We start from the raw sequence: 19,717 nt of genomic DNA on the forward strand, positions 1-19,717 counted from the left end.
GCATCACCTCCACGGGCGCTTGGACCTCTGGAGCTTGTACGACGCAGCTAGCGACGCCAGCCCAAGGACGTCGAACGCCGCCAGCGACACCAGCCCAAGCACGGCGAACGCCGCCTCGACGCCGCCTACTGGATCCATACAACGCCGCAGCCACACCGAACCAACCGTGAGCACGAATGCCGACTGCTTATAGTAGAACACTAGTAGTAGACGCTAGTAGCAGTGTGCCTGGGTCGTGTGTATTTATAGTCTGTGTTTTGTGTTAGTTTTGTGTTCTAGTGTGTGTGCCACGTAGGGTGTATTAAATGTGCGTTTGTGTGGGTACACCAGTCGCCTAGTCCATTCTTTCAGTCCGCGTGTTCTCCGGAGAGATCCGTGACAAAGATAAGTGGCGAGCCTGCCAGGATTCATTTCCTTTTTTCTTTTTTGCTTTGTCTCGAATTTTTCCGAACTCTCGACGGCAGAAAGTATGGATTTGGCAAAAACGTTAGAGCTGGCGCTGAAGCTAGGGTTAAGCAAGGAAGAGGCGATGCGTCTCTGTGACGAGGAGAAAGAAGAGGCAAAAAAGGCAGAGAGAGGAAAGGGCGCGAGCACGCGCAGACGCTCGCGAAGCACAAGAGCGCGAGGCAGAAGAGCGAGAAGCTAGAAGAGCCCGCGCGGCAGAACAGGAGAAAAGAAGGATAGAACGGGAGGAGTTTATTTTGTGGAAACAGGCGCATGTTGCGGGAGGATATGAGGAGATCACGGACAATGACCAGCGTTCCTTAGCGGGTACAGAATCTCCTAGACCGGCCAGAGTTTGTCCAAGAAAGCTGATGGCTCCTTTCGATGACAAAAGAGATGATCTGGACGCATATCTGCAACGATTCGAGCGGATAGCTTTGGGGCAAGGCTGGGAGCGCAGTGAATGGGCAACGGCATTGAGCATGTGTTTAGTCGGAGAGGCGCTGAATGTGTTTGGAAGGATTCCCGCTGCTGATTCCATGGACTACGAGAAAGTCAAAAAGGCACTCTTCCAAAGATTCAGGCTTACGGCAGAGGGTTTTCGTGAGAGATTTCGCACCGCGAAACCTGAGGATTCGGAAACCGCGAAGCAGTTTTCCTGCAGGTTGACGAACTATTTTGATAGGTGGCTTGATATGTCAAACACAGAAAAGAGTTTTGAAGGGGTGCATGACAAGCTGGTCACAGAGCAATTTTTATCGTGCTGCAGCTCAAAGCTAGCGCTATTCCTGAAAGAAAGAAAGTTGTGTTCATTGGAAGAGTTCGCAGACACTGCAGACCAATTCCTCGAGGCTCAACGGCTAAGAAATTTGAGTAAGGCAAAGGAGGAAACCCAAAAGACCCTAGAGACCGATGCAGCAAAACCAAGAGTATATCGCGGTGCATCTAAGGCACCAGTAAGGTGTTTTCTCTGCGGCAAGGTGGGACACCGTGCAGCTGACTGTCGGACTAGTAGCGCTGCCCAAAAAACACAGGTTGTGTGTCAAGGTTGTAAGAGGAGGGGTCATACTCTGGATGAGTGCCGATACAGAACGCAGGACCGAGCTGCATGCGTTGTCAACTCAAGGGTAGAACTTGTCACGCCATCCGAAGTTCCACAGCTGAAAGGAGAGCGAACGCCGCTGGAAAATGAGGCGGTAAGTGGAACACCCAAGTCGAAAGCAGCAATGCCGGTGGTGGTTGGGCAAATAGGGGACCGTCCTATATTGGTGCTTAGAGACAGCGGAGCCAACACAGTCTTGGTTCGTAGAAGCCTGGTGAAGGACGAGGATCTTACAGGGGAACCGTCGGCCGTCACTCTTGTAGATAGCACAGTGAGGTACCTTCCTGAAGCAAGGATTCTAGTGTCCACGCCATATTATACTGGACAGGTAGTGGCAAAATGCGTAGACCAACCTATTTATGATCTCATCTTGGGAAACATTACGGGTGCAAGAAGTGTCGAAGACCCCAATCCCGAGTGGAGGATGCTCGACGTTGAAGAACATCCAAAGGAGGAAAGGCCCGCGACAGCTCAGACGGGTGCAGTAAGTTTCTCGTCGGCAGTGGAGACAAGAGCTCAAGCGACAGCCCGAGCAACGCAGCATCCGCTCTCTACTCCTGTTGCGATGTGCCTGAGCGTAACACCGGGAGAAATTGCAATTAGGCAAAAAGAAGACCCGAGCCTGAAGAGCTGCTTCGAAAGAGTCGGGGAAAGAGTGAAAAGAAAGAAGAGTCGTTCGGCATTCGAATATCAATTGGTAAATGGTCTTCTGCACAGGGAGTGCATATTTAGTTCAGGAAGGCGGGTCCAACAGCTGGTGTTATCGAGAGATATGCGAGAGACAGTGCTATGCTTAGGACATGACGCCATTATGGCTGGACACCAGGGTGTTCAAAAAACGGTGTCTAGGATCACCGAGGAGTTCTTTTGGCCGGGTGTTCAGAGTGATGTTAAGCGCTTTGTTCGTTCATGTGACGTGTGCCAGCGCACAGTTCCGAAGGGAAGGGTTCATCCTGTACTTCTGGGTAAGATGCCAGCCATCGGCCTACCGCTTCAAAGAGTGGCTATTGGCATTGGATAAAGAATTTGTTCTTCGCAGTGAAGTACCAGACAGAGTGTTAGAAACCGTACTTTTACAAGAAGAGAATCAAACAGCTCTAGCTATCTCTGGAATGTATCTTTTTGGTGTTGTTGTTGATTTGTTGTTGTTATTGCGGTGTTAATGTATCTCTGAGATTTATCTTGTTGTTGTTGTTGCTGTTGTTGATGTTATGTGATTATACAAGGGAGTGTGTTGTGGACACAAACATGTTTATTAAGGACTCTGTACGGACAGCGGCAGTGGTGTGTTAGTGTTCTGAAAACGCAATTTGGTGTGCTGTGTTAGAGGTGTGCGTCTGGTGTGTGCTGGACCTCTGCGGTGTGTTGTGTGCTGGGTCCAGAATCGCCACAGAAGATAGTCGGTTGGCTGGATGGCTTGAAGATGAGGATGACGTGAGCAGTTTTTCATGGAAAAACTCTTGAGAGAGGGGGCCCTTGTCACATATATTAAGGAGCCTAAATTAAATTTTAAAGGAAAAAGGTGTGAAGAAGACGACGCGAATTAACCGAAGAATAAAAAAGAGGAAGAAGAAGCATTCAGTGAGGTGGAGGGAGATGATTGGTGGAGAAGCATTCGGTGAGGTGGAGAGAGATGATTGGTGGAGAAGAGAAGAGAAGAAGACGACGACAAGGCTTACATGGACTAACACCGAGGCTATAAAAGGGCGAGCGAGAGCGAGGCACTGGGGGGGAACAGCAGAGAAGCGGAGGCTCTGGCGGGTCAGGGACACTTTGGCCGGAAGAGAGCGACGCCGGCTACTGCTCCGGTGAGCTCGCGTTCTACGACTCCGCATCGTGGACTTCCTGCCGTGCCTGAGCCCATTCCGGGCAGTCAACAGAGGACGCTACCACCTGCTACGGCCAGGGGTGTCTCAGCGCTGTTGCCACCCACGCCAACAACACCGGCATCACCTCCACGGGCGCTTGGACCTGGAGCTTGTACGCCGCAGCTAGCGACGCCAGCCCAAGCACGGCGAACGCCGCCTCGACGCCGCCTACTAGATCCATACAACGCCGCAGCCACACCGAACCAACCGTGAGCACGAACGCCGACCGCTAATAGTAGAACACTAGTAGTAGACGCTAGTAGCAGTGTGCCCGGGTCGTGTGCATTTATAGTCTTTGTGTTTTGTGTTAGTTTTGTTAGTTTTGTGTTCTAGTGTGTGTGCCACGTAGGGTGTATTAAATGTGCGTTTGTGTGGGTACACCAGTCGCCTAGTCCATTCTTTCAGTCCGAATGTTCTCCGGAGAGATCTGTGACATCCTCCTACCTTCAGCGTTGAGTTCAAAAAAAAGACGGGAGCCGGGGCGCTCAGGACAATAATTTGGCCGCACAGGACAATAATTTCAAGTTTAGAAGAATGGTCGGAACGTGCAGATCGAGTTCCCGTGGTAAAAAGACGATTTCAGATTCCACTTTGGTGAGCACAACGCAATAGCATTAGAGGTTCCTCCCGCGCAAATAATCCTTTTCTTTCATAGATTCATAGATCATGGGGAGTCCTCATAGCACTACTGGAGCAGCTATGCAGTGGCTGCACGTGCAGAGTAGAAGCTGGCCATTTGTTTTCCATCAGTGGAGCCCCGACTGGTGGCTCTTTCCAACATAGCCACCAGTGAAAGAGCAAAGCTCAAGGGCTCTTCAACAGTTGCAAGATTTGACACGTAGCATACAGCTACCAATAATTTTAAAATGTGCTAGGAAGGCACGCCTATTTGATCAGTGAGATTGTTGTTCACAATATTTTTCTTTCCTTTATTTGTTTCTTAGAACATGTCTATATGGCAATACGGCACTCATATCACTTATTGGTATATGTACTTACAAGGATAAACAACGCTGACTAAGCATTGGTAGATCTCCCCCAGGACAGTGATGTTCCGGTAAGCATGCCAGTCTCTCCCTGTAGACAGTGAGCCCTCCATCAGTCCCTGTTAGACAGCAAACAGGCAAGGTGTAAACTTGAAGTATGCAGTCAAAACGTCACCTCCGTCATTCCAATCATCCTCCATCATCATGTTTCTTACTGATGTGGTATGGTCGAGCATGCATGCAGCGCTAGTTTTGCTTACTCGGAGCCACCGAAGCCTTTTCAGCTAACGCACGCAAAGCCCCAGGTTGAATAAGATACAAAGTAATAGTGTCATGCCAACGTTATGCAAGTTGTAGTAATGATATATGTTACGCCACAGTGTGATGATAGCATTAAAAATTTATACACCATATGTTTGAGTTATGCGCTCAAACTATATACTGTTAAAGTTGTTCTAAATCATACTATAATGCCACAATCTTGCGTGACTGTAAAATTTAAATGCAGGTATACATACATTTCAAGCACTGTGTTCGAGAGAATTTTCCACTATTCCTTCATTATATGGAATTTTGCACCCAAAATTTCTGGATTGTGCCTGCCTTAGATTACACACATATCCACAAATCATCATTGGAAAAATTTACTTATTACTAATTCACCACTACTACTTACAGGATACTCTCACAGCTGGTGATAAATACTAGTCCATTGTACATTTTTATATTTTATTTTATTTCACTTAGCGCAGCCTCACAAGAGGTTGTGGTAGGAGGGGCCAAAAGAAGGTACAAGCATATCAGTCCCAATCAGCAGCATATAAAGCACCTTTAAACTAAACTAATATGGGAGTGCATAGACGATTAGTGCATGAGTTGAATGTATTAGCAGTGCCGTATCGCTGCTGTATTGTAGCGATCTATAGTCGGCCTCGTGCCCCTTGCTGTTCATTGAAGCTATGAATTCTTGTAATTTCAGGGCCTGGTCCTGCAGGCTTACCATTCTGGCAAAGGTTATGGTGCTTGATTGTTTTTGTGATTGTTTAAGAGCAGGCTTCTTGCCAAGAGCGGTGATCGCTGTGGTGACGCGGCTACGAACGCGGAATGAGGGCACGATGCAAAGCACATTGCGGCCCACTCTTAAAAAGGACCATCTGAATTTATCACAAAGCGATATATATTTAATACATGATCTGTCCCCAGAGCGCAGTGACTGATGAAAGACGAAGAAAGGAAGGATAGATGAACACAGATGAAATATCCCAAACGTATATTTTGCTCATGCACTGCACTCCAGACTACTATCACTAAGCATGCTTGATGCAGACAGTTAGAATAGCAGATTGAGCGATTCAGAGACACCTGTGAACACTCACTGGCTGCCGTGCCCCTTTGACAACACAAATATCTCTGCCCCTTTGCTCCAGCACAGAATGACAGGAAAAGCACACCGTATTAAATAGTACCCACTTGTCATTCTTGTATATCACATGGCTCCAGAGCGCAAAGCCTCTACCTCTGATCTGTTGATGCCTCTGATGGCTCACCTGCTCATTTCTGCCCATTCTTGAGCTTCAGCACGGGCTGAGACTTAGGTTTTTAAACATCACCGTGCTTGAAATACCAGTTAAGCTACTGTCCACGCAAAAACCTTTTTGCAGGATACAGAACGGCCGCACGTCACCATAACGGCAGCTTTGACAACACCACAACATGCAGCCGCATGTGAATTTAAAAATGCTTCGCAGGACGACACCACTGGTGCTGCTACCACCGGCTATGTTGTGGCATAGCTGTAATGTGCCAGTGCTCTTTGGGCAGATGACTCCTGTGCTCTCCGTAATGATCACTTCTAACAGCTTCTAACAGGGCAATTGAATTGACGGCCAGGGCATCATCATCATCCGTCGTTAGGTGCTGCTTCGCACCTGGCATATAGATTTTTTTTTTTTTTACTGTGAGATCTAAGAAGGAGCAAAAAGCAAAGTTCATTCACTGAAAGGCTGGGAACACAATACGCCATCACAGACCATGGTGCTGGCTGGTAGCTGCAGTAACCAACGCCGCATCAGCCATGTCGTGTTTGAGGTCTCCTCTTTCCCAGCACTACTGCACAGCACTGGAACATGCCTACCATCCTGCAAGCCATCGCACAGGAATCATGCTGGTGTACATCTCACCTCATTTCCATTCCCCTCCGTGCAAAATCCTAGTGGAAAGAGTGGATTGACCTTCTTAGACTCAGGAATGCTCTTGGTTGCTGTAAACTTCACGGCGTTTCCTGCATGCCATCAGTAATGAAAAACATTATTTTAAACGTCATTATGACTTCAACAAACAGCTCAGGAATGCAAGAATTGCCCCTGTTCAACAGAACATGCCACTGCTACACGCTGTGTGATAAGTGGCCTAGTCGAAGGGCCTCTAGGGGCATTTTAAATTAATACATAGACTCAGTCACACTGAGGATAGGGCCCATACCATAACAGCCATAACCTAAGTTCCTGGCACATTGGAATTATGTTTGCAATGGCATCTCCTTTCCTCTCTCCATAGCAACGCTACGAGGTCATTACTCTTTCTATCTTCCTCCCTACACCGGTGGCACCCTATTTTTACACCTTAAAGGAACCCAGAAAGGGGGTCTCAATAAAGGTGCGATATGTCTGGGATGTTAAAAGACGACAGTCCATAATTATCCCCCAGCAAGAATTATTGTAATGCATTTTGTGGAAGTTGAATTATATGCAGACAAAATTTGAACTTCCGCGTCTTCGCGCCTTTCCCTCTCCTCTCACACGCCAAAACGGCAGTGCACCTCCGCCGGCCCCACTCACTCGGCCGCTCCCCTACCTCCGGCGGCTGCGGCGCGCGCGGAGTGGCCACGGCCACTGTAGCACGCGACGTCGAAAGAGTTTGGCGCTGTGAACCAATGATAACCCCCAGCTGCTCAGATCATTTGCAAGACGTGACGTCGTCTGCCAGGTTTTCTTGCGAAAGTCCGGCACCGCGCGTCGCGGCGAGGTGCGAAAGCAGGAATTTTTAAGAATGGATTGTAAATTTTCTGCTCGCTTTTGAGGTCTCATACGCGGCATGGACGCTCGGTAGCCTGTACTCTACATAGTGCAAGCACTTTAAAAGCTCAAACACCCCTTTCTGTGGCCCTTTAAAGACACACAAGTTCTTCCGAACATCACAACAATGCTCTCATGCAATCAGGCTTACCTGATTTCTTACCTGATTTCTCGTAAAACAAGTTGTCTTTATAGTTGTAAAGCTCTGTCGTATTGCTGAAGTGTATGTACAGGTTCTCTAAATGGCCACCTTTACTGCAGCTGAAGGCCACCATGCAGTCTTGTGGGGCCGTACCCAACCAGAAGGCCTGGACTTTCAGGTTCATACTGAGTGCCACACCAGCAACACCAGCCATTTCTGCCAAACCTGCATGCAGAATGTGTTGAGAAATGAAGTGAGGCAAAGTTCAGAGAGAATGTGTGGTTGTGAAAACGTGCAAGCATGTAGACAACACGTTGAAGTTGCCGGTTCACAAACTAGGGGTGGTGGCGCTCCTCCTCTGTCCCCTCCTTTCACTGCAATGCCCACACCAAAAATAAATGGCTCCACCCGATTGGTTGCTGCTGTGCCAAGGTTCAAAACAAAGAAGAGGCACCTGCAGTGCTAGGGACGTAAGTTGTGATTGACTAATTGTTTTAAATCAAATTGAATTCGGACCGAACATGTTTATTAATATTTACAGAAGTAACAAATATCGTACAAAACTATCAATAATGCGGAGCAATGAAGTATACTCTTGGCTGCACTGCAGTACGAAGCAATAATTTACAGAGCTGTAGATACAGCTATCAAAGACACAACACCAATCTCCACTGAGGGCACACAACACGAAGTTAGCGCGCTAACTGTATGACCATCATGTTATATGTACTGAGTACACATGGGTAGGGAATCGAAGGACTTGTTCGGACACACATTAGAAGAAAGCCAGCATTCACTGAAACCAAGAAAAGCATATGGCAGTGTGTTTATTTTTCTTATTTGTGGTGTTGGTCAATGAGAAATAGTAGCTAAAAATAGTAGGACTGCATTCCAGAGCAATGTGTTGACTGTAGGTGGTGGGCACTGGAGTCACTGAGCATGCTAATGAGAACTATAACTGCACTATGCTATGCTCAGTAAACAAATCAGTTATATTTCAAGTACAGCTCTGAAGAGCTGTAATGCCATGTCAGGTAAAGCAGATTTTTTAGCCGCCATCCGGGGTACAGCCAAACATTAAAGATAAATGAAATGCGTCCTTTCTACAGCACTTTTGAGAATATGAAAATTAAGAAGCAAGAATTAATACTCTGCGGCATCATTAGTAACAAAGGCAGCAAACATTCTTTGTAGTGCTAAAGTGCTATCAGCAAAACATGCAGAAATTCAGGCATATGTAGCAGTACAAAAACAGTCAAAGCAACTGATACACATCCCGTCGGAGAATTCCAGCAGTCAACCAAGAGAGATGCTTGTGGTTGGCCGCTTCGAGTTGTTAATAATAATAATAATAATTGGTTTTGGGGGGAAAGGAAATGGCGCAGTATCTGTCTCATATATCTTTGGACACCTGAACCGCGCCGTAAGGGAAGGCATAAAGGCGGGAGTGAAAGAAGAAAGGAAGAATAGGTGCCGTAGTGGAGGGCTCCGGAATAATTTCGACCACCTGGGGATCTTTAACGTGCACTGACATCGCACAGCACACGGGCGCCTTAGCGTTTTTCCTCCATAAAAACGCAGCCGCCGCGGTCGGGTTCGAACCCGGGAACTCCGGATCAGTAGTCGAGCGCCCTAACCACTGAGCCACCGCGTCGAGTTGTTCCAATTTCTCTTTCTAGACACTATCAGATAGGGCACACAGAGGTAGATTACACCGATAGGTAGGTCAATGAAGTTCAATGCTACATTTACCGGTGTGTTACGTAACACGAGCTTCATTCCACATCACCGATAAACTTTTTATACTACAACAAGCTGCAGATGAATGGTACACAGAAAACGCATGCACTGCTTGTTAGTTACCACCCGGCCCCAGCACAGTGCAAGACACATCAGGCAAAAAATTATAGAATGCTTTCTTTCCAAACATACATATACGCGTTTGCCTGCACTTCGTGCTTGCCCCACCCAGAACTGCAAGGTTTCAGCATACCGCCCCCGCCCACACCACAATTTTCACTTTCACTCACTTGCGTTGCCATCCAAGGACAGATACCCCTCTAATAGTCCTAAGTATACCTGCCTTGGTCCAAGTGTAACACGCACCCGAATGAATTCCGGCAGCACCAACTTACCCAGTTCGACGCCGTTGAAAACAGCCAGCAAATGTATCAGGAAGGCCATGGAGCGCATTGTGGCCATTCTGGCTTGCGTTCTCACTTCTGTATCTATGCTGTATCTACAAGTGGAAAGCCATCAAAAGGTCCTTTACTCAATGATAAAAGCAGATATAGGCACACAATCGAGCTGCCACTTAATACGAATCTCGCAGCACTCGCAGACGTCCACCACAATGGCGGAGAATTACTCGATGTCAGCACATGACGTCATGGTCTTACTACGCCCTCTGGATTTTTAGCACAATAATTTATAATTTATAAATTATAAATAATAATAAGAATAATAAGAATAATTTATCATTTTTACCATCCGTCGCTATCATTGGCCAGACTGTGCTCACAGACAGAGATCTGCGTCTTCCACTCGTATCCCAAAGTAAAATTCGGACATAGGTTGTTGTTATCTTCACTTCTGTGCACTATGTGCGTTGTGTGCGCTGTTCTAACCGCACCTGGTGACAGCAATTGCCCTGGCATTCCTTCCACTGTGTCACTGCTCAATGTGATCAGAAGATTGCAGCTCTTTACCGAGCCATTGACCAGTGATTCAAAACAGCATGCCTTACAGAGCGGTTGTCCTTACCAGATGCTTATGCAGAAATTTCAAGTGCGACAGACTGCATTACTCGTACTCTCGCTCCGTCCCTCTGATAGGTCGCAGCAGTGATAACATGAGGACGGGGAAAAAAAACAGGAAGAAAAAAATATTAGGCCTTCGCTTTGACCGGTTATTCTAGTGATAATATGGTGTCACTTATGTCTGTTCGTACGTTGCTCCAGTGACCGAAACAGGTAACTGTAATTATTAAACCGCTGGTTTTCTTTCTCACGACTGTAACAGTAATCAATATTTTGGTGGAGAACAATGCCTTTTGTTGCTAGAAGACTGCCTTGTTTTATAGCCATATGCCCACATAGAGTATGTACCAAGCTATCTGTACCTGTGACATGCTAAGAAGTGCATTCATCTAGACAGAGATAGAGTCTGAGTATTTTGTTGTACTCTATTTCTGAGAAGCTTTTGTACATTTGTTTCTTTGTTTGTTTAATGCCTAGAGGTATCACGCATGCCTGGAAGCAGTACATGCTGTGTGCATGAAACCCTATTACACGTGCCAATGGATGCTAGTGTTTAATCTCCTAGTATTTCTTTTCCCTACCTTTCTTTCCATCACAAGAATAGAGCCAATGCTTACTTAAAGGGGCTCTGAAATGATTTCTGCAGGCATATTCTAGCGCAACAGATCTCTAGAGATGGTCTTCGTGGGTATTCGAGTCAAATTTGAAAGCTCTGCGTGAACCCTATAATTTAGAAATAATTTTTAAAAATCGCTGATCGCAGTAGTTCGCAACTGATTAGGGTGACAGCTCAGTGGGCATCCCCTACCCCAATGACATCAGTGGGCAGTTTGGGTGAGCCTTCATTAACACCGAGGATATCGGCCAGAAAAAAATTAAAACATGCCGGGTCAGCACCCCTCCACACCGCATCGCACCCACGCTGCCCAATGACGTTATCGAGATAGGGGATCCACAGTGAAGTGTCACCCTCATCGGTTGCGAGCTACTGCAAGCAGCGATATTTAAAAATTATTTGTAAATTATAGGGTCCATGCAGAGTTTTCAAATTTTACTGAAATACCCAGAAAGACCATCTCTATAAATATGTAGTTCTTTTCTGACGTTTTAGTGTGCGCATGCACTGTTGTGACATGTTAATTCCCATATATTCAGAAGCCCATTCTATACTTTACATTCATGGATACCTAGGAGTCCTCAAACCCCTTTAGGCAAAGTGGTGCAGTGATTAAGGGATGCGCCGATGATGCGCCGATGCCCTGCGATGGCAGGTGCTCCCGGCGGTGGGCCTTGTGCGACCCAGGTTGCTCTTCGCGAGCGACCAATCGTTAATTTTAACCACCACCTGCAACGGTGAGCAGCTTGCCCACTATATGGTGGGCAGATTGTGATGACACTGCAAGGTCACGTGACCTAGGTGGCCCACCTGCCTCTTATGGCTGCTCTCTAGGGACCACCTGCCAGGGACATGCTGGTGGTTTTTCGCTCATAATGCCGACGCCGCCAACGTTGACAATGCTGACACCAGATTTTCTGGTGAATGGGACCTTTAACGCCACCGCATTAAAACTTCAAGCTTCTTGTACCAATACACGGTTGCAATATGGGAGTGCTGGGCTGTTTTTCTGCAATACCTCACAACTATCTAGCAGTAAAGTCATGAACTGAAGAAAAATCATAGATACACAAAGTCAAGTTTTTCTACCAACTTGGCCTGTTTATTTCCCACATCCCATACCAAGTCAAAGCCATTATCTTCACTTCGCCACCTGCATGCTCTGGCTATAAGTAACATGCAACAAAACATATGCAATAATAGATTGGTTTTGAGAACCTCATGCAGTTCCATTTTGTCCGAGGCCAAGTTACATGTTCACCAGCACGAAGATAGCCACGTTGCTGTTTCAGATGTCCTGTGCACTCGCCATGTCTGTCTTGTGCACGACAGGCTCCATCCTGTTCATGTGCCATCTGTCACAAGAGCAAGTGTGGCCAAAGCACCCATCCCTGAAAAGGGCATGAAGCAACACCAATGGTCACTGCCACTTGCCCCTTTTGAGAATAAAGGCACCAAGGAGGAGACAGTTGAGGTTGTGGAAATAATTATCCAAGACACAAGTGCAACACCAGTTCGGCAACAAAGACATTAGCCTAGAAAATTTTACGACGCATGCTACACATGAAAAGGGCATTTTGTCAGTACATAAATGTAAAGCTACGTGAGCACAATGTGCAAATCTGGTTCCGCAATCAACCAGTAGCCAAACCATGACCAACTTTTGGCACAGACAACAGCTTGAACCTCTTATCCGAGAAGGCATGGCCAAATGCCTTGCATGATTTAATATAAAGAGCTGGAATGGCCTGACGAGAAAGACCAGCAAGTTAATTTTCGAAAAGAAGAAAAATACAAGCAGAGCAGGATGCATTCTGCACTGAAGCATTTGGTTCTGCCCCATTTTTCCTCCTTTTCTGTTTGCTATCTGGCAACATTTTAATCGCGCAGCACAACCTTCTCGTTGTTCTTTTCTTTTTTTTTTTTAAAGCATGAGCATAACATTACTGAGACTTTAAAAACACCACATTGCTGCAGCATAGCCGGCAACTGGCATCTTCCTGTGCACCTCCTCTTATCCCCGTCCCAACTGTGTGTCCAAGTTTGGAGGCTGGAAAGAGGTTCCACTTCTCTGAGTTCCACTTTTTGTAGGTGACGATCAAATGTTTACTTGGAATACTTCTTGGAATACGTCTTTATCAGATGTAGGGTCCCTGTGTGGCATCTCTTTTCATCGCTAGCAACAGAATCTGCGTTGATGAGATGGTTTAGCAGTCTACTTAGCAGTCAAGGGTCTTGCAGTTCTCGCCGTGACATAAACTGCGGATGACACTGGATGACACTGTCTTTAGGTGTTCAATAATGATCGCTGACCAATTTTTAAGCCCCAAACATCTTTTCAATTTCTGATAATTCAACAGGGCTGTCCACCCTCACGAAACCCTGTGAATCATACTCGTGAGTGCTTTAGGCCATGGGAACTTCTGCCCTTTCAATTAAACCATTTTAAAATTTGGCCCACGTAGAATGTGCCATGGACCGTAGTTAGGCAGTCAGCACCGTTCTCGTGCTCTCTGACCAAAAACATCACTTAAGCTCCGCCTTAAAGGTATAACGCGATAGCATTAACAGGTCCCTTCAGCGGCCTGGGGTCCTCTGTGCACATCACTTTGCAAACACGGTCATTCTCTACTTTACATTCATAGATCACGGGGAGTCCTCATGCCACTCCTGGCACAGTGGTACGACGGTTAAGTGATGCGCCACTGCCCCGGCAGGTGGCTGTTACCGATGTGGCTTGTGAGACCCAAGAAGCCCCTCACGACCAATCATTAATTTAACTGCCGCCTGTCACAAGGGGCAGTTTGCTCACAATCTGGTGGGCAGATTAACACGACGTCTCAAGGTCACGTGACCTAGGTGGCAGGTGGGCTACCCGCTTTTTCGCTCACAATGCCGACAACGCTGATGCCGGACGTTCTGCACAACGGGAGCCTTACCGCTATTGCATTAAAAGCGAATGTTTTTTAGACACCCTTCAGGAAGTGCAGGAGGTAACCTTAGGCGCACAAGAGAGCTCAGAGACATGAGAATTGAAAAGCCAAATAAGCTAAACTCACTCGTTTTTCCGGAACCTTTCACACTTCTAGTTTTCAAAGCATGCCATGCGGTCCTGTGGTGTCGTGCGCATTTTCACAAACTCGAACGACGATCTGATTTCTGTCGCAGTCCATGGATAGACCTAACCCAGTGCTCTGAAAAAGTCTCAACAATATGATGCCTAGATAATTTATTTTCTATTCTAGATGACGCCAGGTCGAGGACACTGGACTGGAGACTGGAGGCACTGTGGAAACCCAAAGCCTTGGAGATAAAGCCACACAGCTGTAATGCAAGAAGTTTCCTGAACCAGTAGCTTCACATAAAGGAAAGGTTAGTAATGGCTTTTTTTTTTATTCCTCATAAGGCAGGTATAGGGGGCCTTTCAAAGAAGGCTAAGCATACAATGTGTCACAGAGATTTACCTTGATTCCTCCCTTGGCTTCAGAAAGTTCATTTCCTCAGCATCAACTTACTCAGGACCAAATATAAGTAAATTGTAAACTCTTTCAGTTGGGCAATGCAAAAGGACAAAAAGGAAAGAAAAAGTTTGGTACTTTATCAGCATCGGTTCATCAGACACTGCTAGGAGTGTATCTGCACAAGCTGCAGCAAAATTCTTTACATCAGCCAGCTCCTTTGAAGTTTAAGAGCTTTCCATAGGTTCAGCTTGTCCAAAAGCGATCGGCCTTTTATTAAACCATAACAGTTTCCTTTGCAATTAATGTTTTGCCACATTCACTAGTATAGTCCATGCTAGTGTTTCCAAATTTTGTTCGCAAATGCCCTCTGAGAAAGTAAAGTTGCACCACAATATTCACCAAGGATGGCTTGTTAGTATCTAAAGTGAGCATCATGTCTCTTCCTCATGCTGAAGTCATACCACTCTTATTAATGTTGTACTTATTAAAGCTGTACTCTTAGTAAAGTTCTATTAATAATAGTTGAACTTACGAACAGGGCAGGCTGCTGCAAATCAGGCTGCTGCAAATCACATTGCCCCGCCTCATCTTGCCTTATTTTTTATTATATTGCTATCAATATACCACTCTCCCTTTTTACAAGAGATGGTGTTTCTTAGAATAACATGGCACAGCACCACTGTCATTTTTTGCTGAAGATCATGTCATTTTTAGAGAAGATACTGATGTTCACGTCCTTTTTGCAACAGTGCCGCCTATCACCAGTATCTTCCTCGGCATTCTATCTAAATGAGATTTGGAATGCGAAAGCCAAAAATCCTATCAAAAATTTCTGTCCCACCAACTGGTGGTGCTCTATGTTGACAAAATAAATGTCTGCACTCATAGCTTAGATTCCTGATCATATTTATCGAAACAAAAGCTGCCTATCCTTTCAAGTGCTGTTCTTTTACTCACGGTCAGCAAAAAGTTCTTCTACTACAACTAAAAAAATTGCTGACCATTTACTATACATCATTTCATAATCTAATGGACAAGCATGACTTGCAAGCTGCCTTGACAACAGCAGCTCAACTCATTCTGACCAGCACAATAAGATTCCGAGACTTTTCATCTTCCTAAGAAACTAGCTAAGCACACACTTGAGGTTAAGACACAAAATGTAAACAATAAACAGATGCCACTTGAGTGACTAGCTGCAACTAAGGAAAGAAATATCTACTGTTCCCAGTCTAAATACATCCAAACAATAAAAGTTTGTGTGCAAACTTTAAACAGTGCAATATCCGAGTTAATGCTGTGATCTTTCTTGCTAACAATACTGTGGCATTTTTAAAGATTCCTGGCATGAAAACGAAAGGTGTGATCTTTGACTAGCAATCTCAGGGGCGCGAGCGCATCTGTCGACAATGGTGCTATCCTTACTCTGCACTTTCCTCGCGGTAGTCCAAGTGCTGCGAACAATTTTAGAAGTGAAATCCGTGTCGAAAAAAAAAAAAATGCGATGTGACGAGGTTGTGCGGCAAGGACCGCCATCGTTCACTCTGTCTCTTGGTAGGCACACCTCAAGCAAGCAACGGCGACAGGGCACATGCAAGACGTGCACCAGCGAAGATGTGCTTTCGCTTGTGCAGTGCCTGCGCACTCCCGCTTAGTATACACTCCCGTAATCTGTCACCTCGATCTGCTTGTAAGTGAGCAAACTATGCAAGTGAACACCTGCACCGCGAGTGATTCAACACCCACCACTAAAGTGCAGCGGCACTGTGGATTGAGCATCCATACCTGGTTTGACATGCGTCTCGCCCTGCAGTGCACCTGCCCATAGCTTGCTACAAGTGTTGTTAACCCTGCGTAACCAACAAGCAGATTGTTCTCTTTTTTTCTTTTTAATTTTGCAGCTATGCCTCACAGCCAAGGCAAAAGGGATAATTTCTCTATAGCAGTGGCGGTGACGGAGCTGGTGTGCTTGCTAAGGCAAAGACAGATTACAGGGAGGAGCGTACAAAGCAGAAAGAAAACCCTTTGCTATGCTGCACTTTACTTGTGAAATAGCGAAAGAAAATATAATCTGGAATATTATCTTCAGTCAACTAATGTAGCATTTATCTCTGTCACAGTAAGAAGCATTCTGTTTTCTGACACAGGCACTAACACCGAGCTATCCCCCGCAGCTGCCCTTTAGCACAAAATGAGCCAGCAATGCGTCATCGAGCTTCCACACTTCAAGCCATCTCTCGCTGATCAGCTACACTGAGCAAGAGCACCATATACGCCTTGCATTTGTTTCCAAAAAACCTACCATCAGCTGGAGCATGGTATACATGAGAAAGCACCACCCAGCGTGCTACCTGCAAACGCACAAAAAGGTAAGGATGTTTGGAATTAAACTGTGCAGACAAACACAGATGCAAACACAAAAAGGTGTCAACACAAAAAAATTAACATATTAGCTCCTGGGGAGCAAATAGAAGAGAGTTTGACTAACACTTCTGAAGAAGAGTCCTCGCACTCTGGAAATGTAATTTCCCTCTGCTAGTATTAAGTCTCCTCTGGCTAAGAGCTTCTTATTTTACTGTTTGTGACTCATTTGTCTTGTTTGCATTTCATTTCTTGCTGACAGTGCATTGAAAGAAGGGATAAAAGTATACGTAGTACATTGAAAGAAAGGATAAAAGTATACTTAAACCCTAGCAAAAGCATGCACAAGGAAATAAAATCAAATGAAAAAAATCCAAAAACTATTAAAAGACTCTTAAAATACATTTGGCCAACACAGAACCAGTAGGTCGTGCATGTGAGTTAATACGAGCTCTTGCTATTCTTGCTGAATTAGCATTCCACAGCACCAAGTGGCAAATTGGCTTCTCATTACATTACTTTGCATTAATATTTATGCCTACAGTGATAGGTTCAAAAGTTGCCATGAAGCAAACTAAAGTAAAGCTTGGCAAAGAAAGAACACTTTGCAATATGTAGCGAGGAAAAACATCAACCAGTGCCAGCAGATATGGATGATCGAAAGAACGAAATTAGCACAACAACATGAATGGGCTGAAAAGATTTTAGCAGACACTCTAAAATTATGAACACAAAGTTATTGATATTCCTCAAGAGGAAAGTATACAACAGCAATATCCTGCTAGTATCAACATATATGGCCAAGACCTGGAGTCTAATAAACAAGCTTAAGACAAGACTTGAGACAGTGAAGTGAGCAATACAAAGGATAAAAATGCTAAATAGTTAATTAGAGTTTGAGGAACATTTAAACAAAGAAATAACTGTGCTCTTGTAGACACATTGTAGGGATTGGGAACCTTCATTATGGCCACGCTTGGTGTGGTTCCAAAAGAACCAACAGGGAAGAGAAAGGAGTGAATTGGATATGCTCATTAATTGGAAGGCAGCTTCCACATGCAGGGAACACCTCTGGCTAGCAAGCTGAAATGCTCACAACAAAAGAAGTCTGAGCATTGGCTGCATCAAGACATCAAGGTGTTCAGGGACATTTGGACAAGACTAGAGAAATTACGTCTGAACCTTCATATTTATGCAGAAGTCTGCATACAAATTCAAAAAGAAATGCAAGTGTTCAAGTAGTATATATATATTAGAAGCAGCAGGGAACACTAAATGATCTCTAAAAACCTCTGGATTCAAGTTTTCTGAGCCTAATATTTGTATGGGAATACCTTGAGGTGTATTCTAAATAAATAAAATAAATCACAAGTGAGGAAATGAACTGCTAATTATAAGATTTACCAGTGACCAGTAAGTGTATTGCAGTTTTTCATGTTGCCACGGGATCACGCACTGACCCTGTTATGCACAGGCAATGAAAACATCAGACACAAGTTGTCAACTTTCAACATTTTTTCATCATTGGCCTTTGCGTTAAAAATACTGCCTAATTATAATTATCAAATTGTAATTACCTGATCTCTAAGAATAACAACTGTGTACACATATTCAGGTGCATATAATATAAAATAGTTAAGTTCAAAAACAGTCTGCTACCTACCTGTACTAAATAGGAAGTGGCCCTCAAAGCAAACAAAGGAACACAGAAAATGGAGGAGAAAAATGGGTGAAAAGGACCTCCAGTAGAGCCCCAGGCGACAAGACGACACCAGACCAGGTGATCCTCTTTGCCTCCCTCTTTATCTAACAGCTCCCTGCTCCCTTTCCCCCCTTTTCTTGTATGTGTTTTCTTGTCTTCTACTTTTGTACAAACCTTTCTCAATAAAGCAGTCTTAAAGCGGAAACCAACAAAAGAGCATAGTTTCTTTGGGGCTCGTACATACGCGGCTCCGCCGCCTGAAAGAGCCTCAGCACAGTCCTGTTAGCAATTACAGCGGTTCAGCCGCTTTTGTGCCACAGTTCTCAACGGATGAAGCGAGCATTTGCAAGAATCTAATAATTAGCACTGCCAGTGCATTGGTATGACCACTATAACTTTGGTTGTTTTGTCCGCGGGGCTAACTTTAGCAATGCATAACCTTCTAGTGGGCCTCCTGCACCCCTGGGAACTGACACTTTGCTTTGCTAAACGTTAAGGAATATGCAGCTTTCATAACACTGCCACAAATTATTAAATTTCTGCATGTGATTAGCCAGGGATTACGGGGTTAATGTTGGGCCCATGAAAGCTATCTCGCAACTGCAGTGTTGGCCCAGCGGTTATGGTGTTCGGCTGCAAAGCCCAAGGTCGTGGTATCAAATCCCGGCCACAGCTGCCACATTTCAATGCAGGCTAAATGCAAAAATGTCCATGAACTGCGCAATGTCAGTGCATGCCAATGAACCGCAGGTGTTCAACATTAATCCGAAGTCCCCCATGATGGCATTTCCCATGCACAGCTTCATGACATTAAACTCCACATACCGGACCACACAAAACTATCCTGTACTCACTTTTGAGTATGCCGAGGTCTGTTAATGCTGAGTACCCAATCTGTTGACACCGGAAATAATATTAATAAAAAGAAAACACAGCTAGGAGTACATGATCTCAATGTAAGTGTAATGATGACACCAACAAAATTTGAAAGAACTCGCCAGCTCATCCCGTGCTGCACAAGAAGCTTTCATTGAAGGTTTGTTTCAAGTTCACGACCACCCAAGCTATCCTCCTAGTTTGATATTTAAAGATGAGTTTTCAATGCCGAAGTTTCCTCGAGAATTATGAGCTGAAACAGCCACGCAAATGCAACCGTCAGAAGAATAAAAATGCTTTTTTTTGTTCTGTTTAACAGTTTTAGA

The 19,717-nt window shown here is 45.2% G+C and overlaps 2 protein-coding genes across 10 annotated transcripts in view; one reads left to right on the plus strand and one right to left on the minus strand.

Annotated features, from left to right (window-relative positions):
• The window catches only part of LOC144106880 (uncharacterized), an 87,984-nt gene that overhangs the window by 53,047 nt on the left and 15,220 nt on the right, over positions 1 to 19,717 (plus strand). For 2 of the 4 annotated variants that reach the window (XR_013309149.1, XM_077639828.1), the window contains one exon: positions 14,247 to 14,363. Coding sequence is in view for 1 of the 4 variants with exons in the window: in XM_077639828.1 (XP_077495954.1) it covers positions 14,247 to 14,321 (75 nt within the window). In the remaining 3 variants the exon portion in view is untranslated. Of the gene's footprint in view, positions 1 to 14,236; positions 14,364 to 16,626; positions 16,822 to 18,489; positions 18,594 to 19,717 lie in introns of those variants that run through there. The other 2 variants (XR_013309148.1, XR_013309147.1) reach the window with 2 other exon arrangements.
• Positions 1 to 19,717, minus strand: part of LOC144106878 (uncharacterized) — a 52,153-nt gene that overhangs the window by 28,278 nt on the left and 4,158 nt on the right. For 2 of the 6 annotated variants that reach the window (XM_077639822.1, XM_077639821.1), the window contains 7 exons: positions 18,225 to 18,274; positions 16,755 to 16,803; positions 12,210 to 12,346; positions 9,752 to 9,855; positions 7,638 to 7,841; positions 6,581 to 6,681; positions 4,414 to 4,519 (listed from right to left, as the gene is read on the minus strand). In XM_077639822.1, coding sequence (XP_077495948.1) covers positions 4,414 to 4,519; positions 6,581 to 6,681; positions 7,638 to 7,841; positions 9,752 to 9,855; positions 12,210 to 12,346; positions 16,755 to 16,778 — 676 coding nt within the window. In that variant the 5' untranslated portion in view covers positions 16,779 to 16,803; positions 18,225 to 18,274. The other 4 variants (XM_077639825.1, XM_077639824.1, XM_077639823.1 and 1 more) reach the window with 4 other exon arrangements.

Source organism: Amblyomma americanum, chromosome 10, assembly GCF_052857255.1.
Source record: "Amblyomma americanum isolate KBUSLIRL-KWMA chromosome 10, ASM5285725v1, whole genome shotgun sequence".
NCBI lineage: Eukaryota > Metazoa > Arthropoda > Arachnida > Ixodida > Ixodidae > Amblyomma > Amblyomma americanum.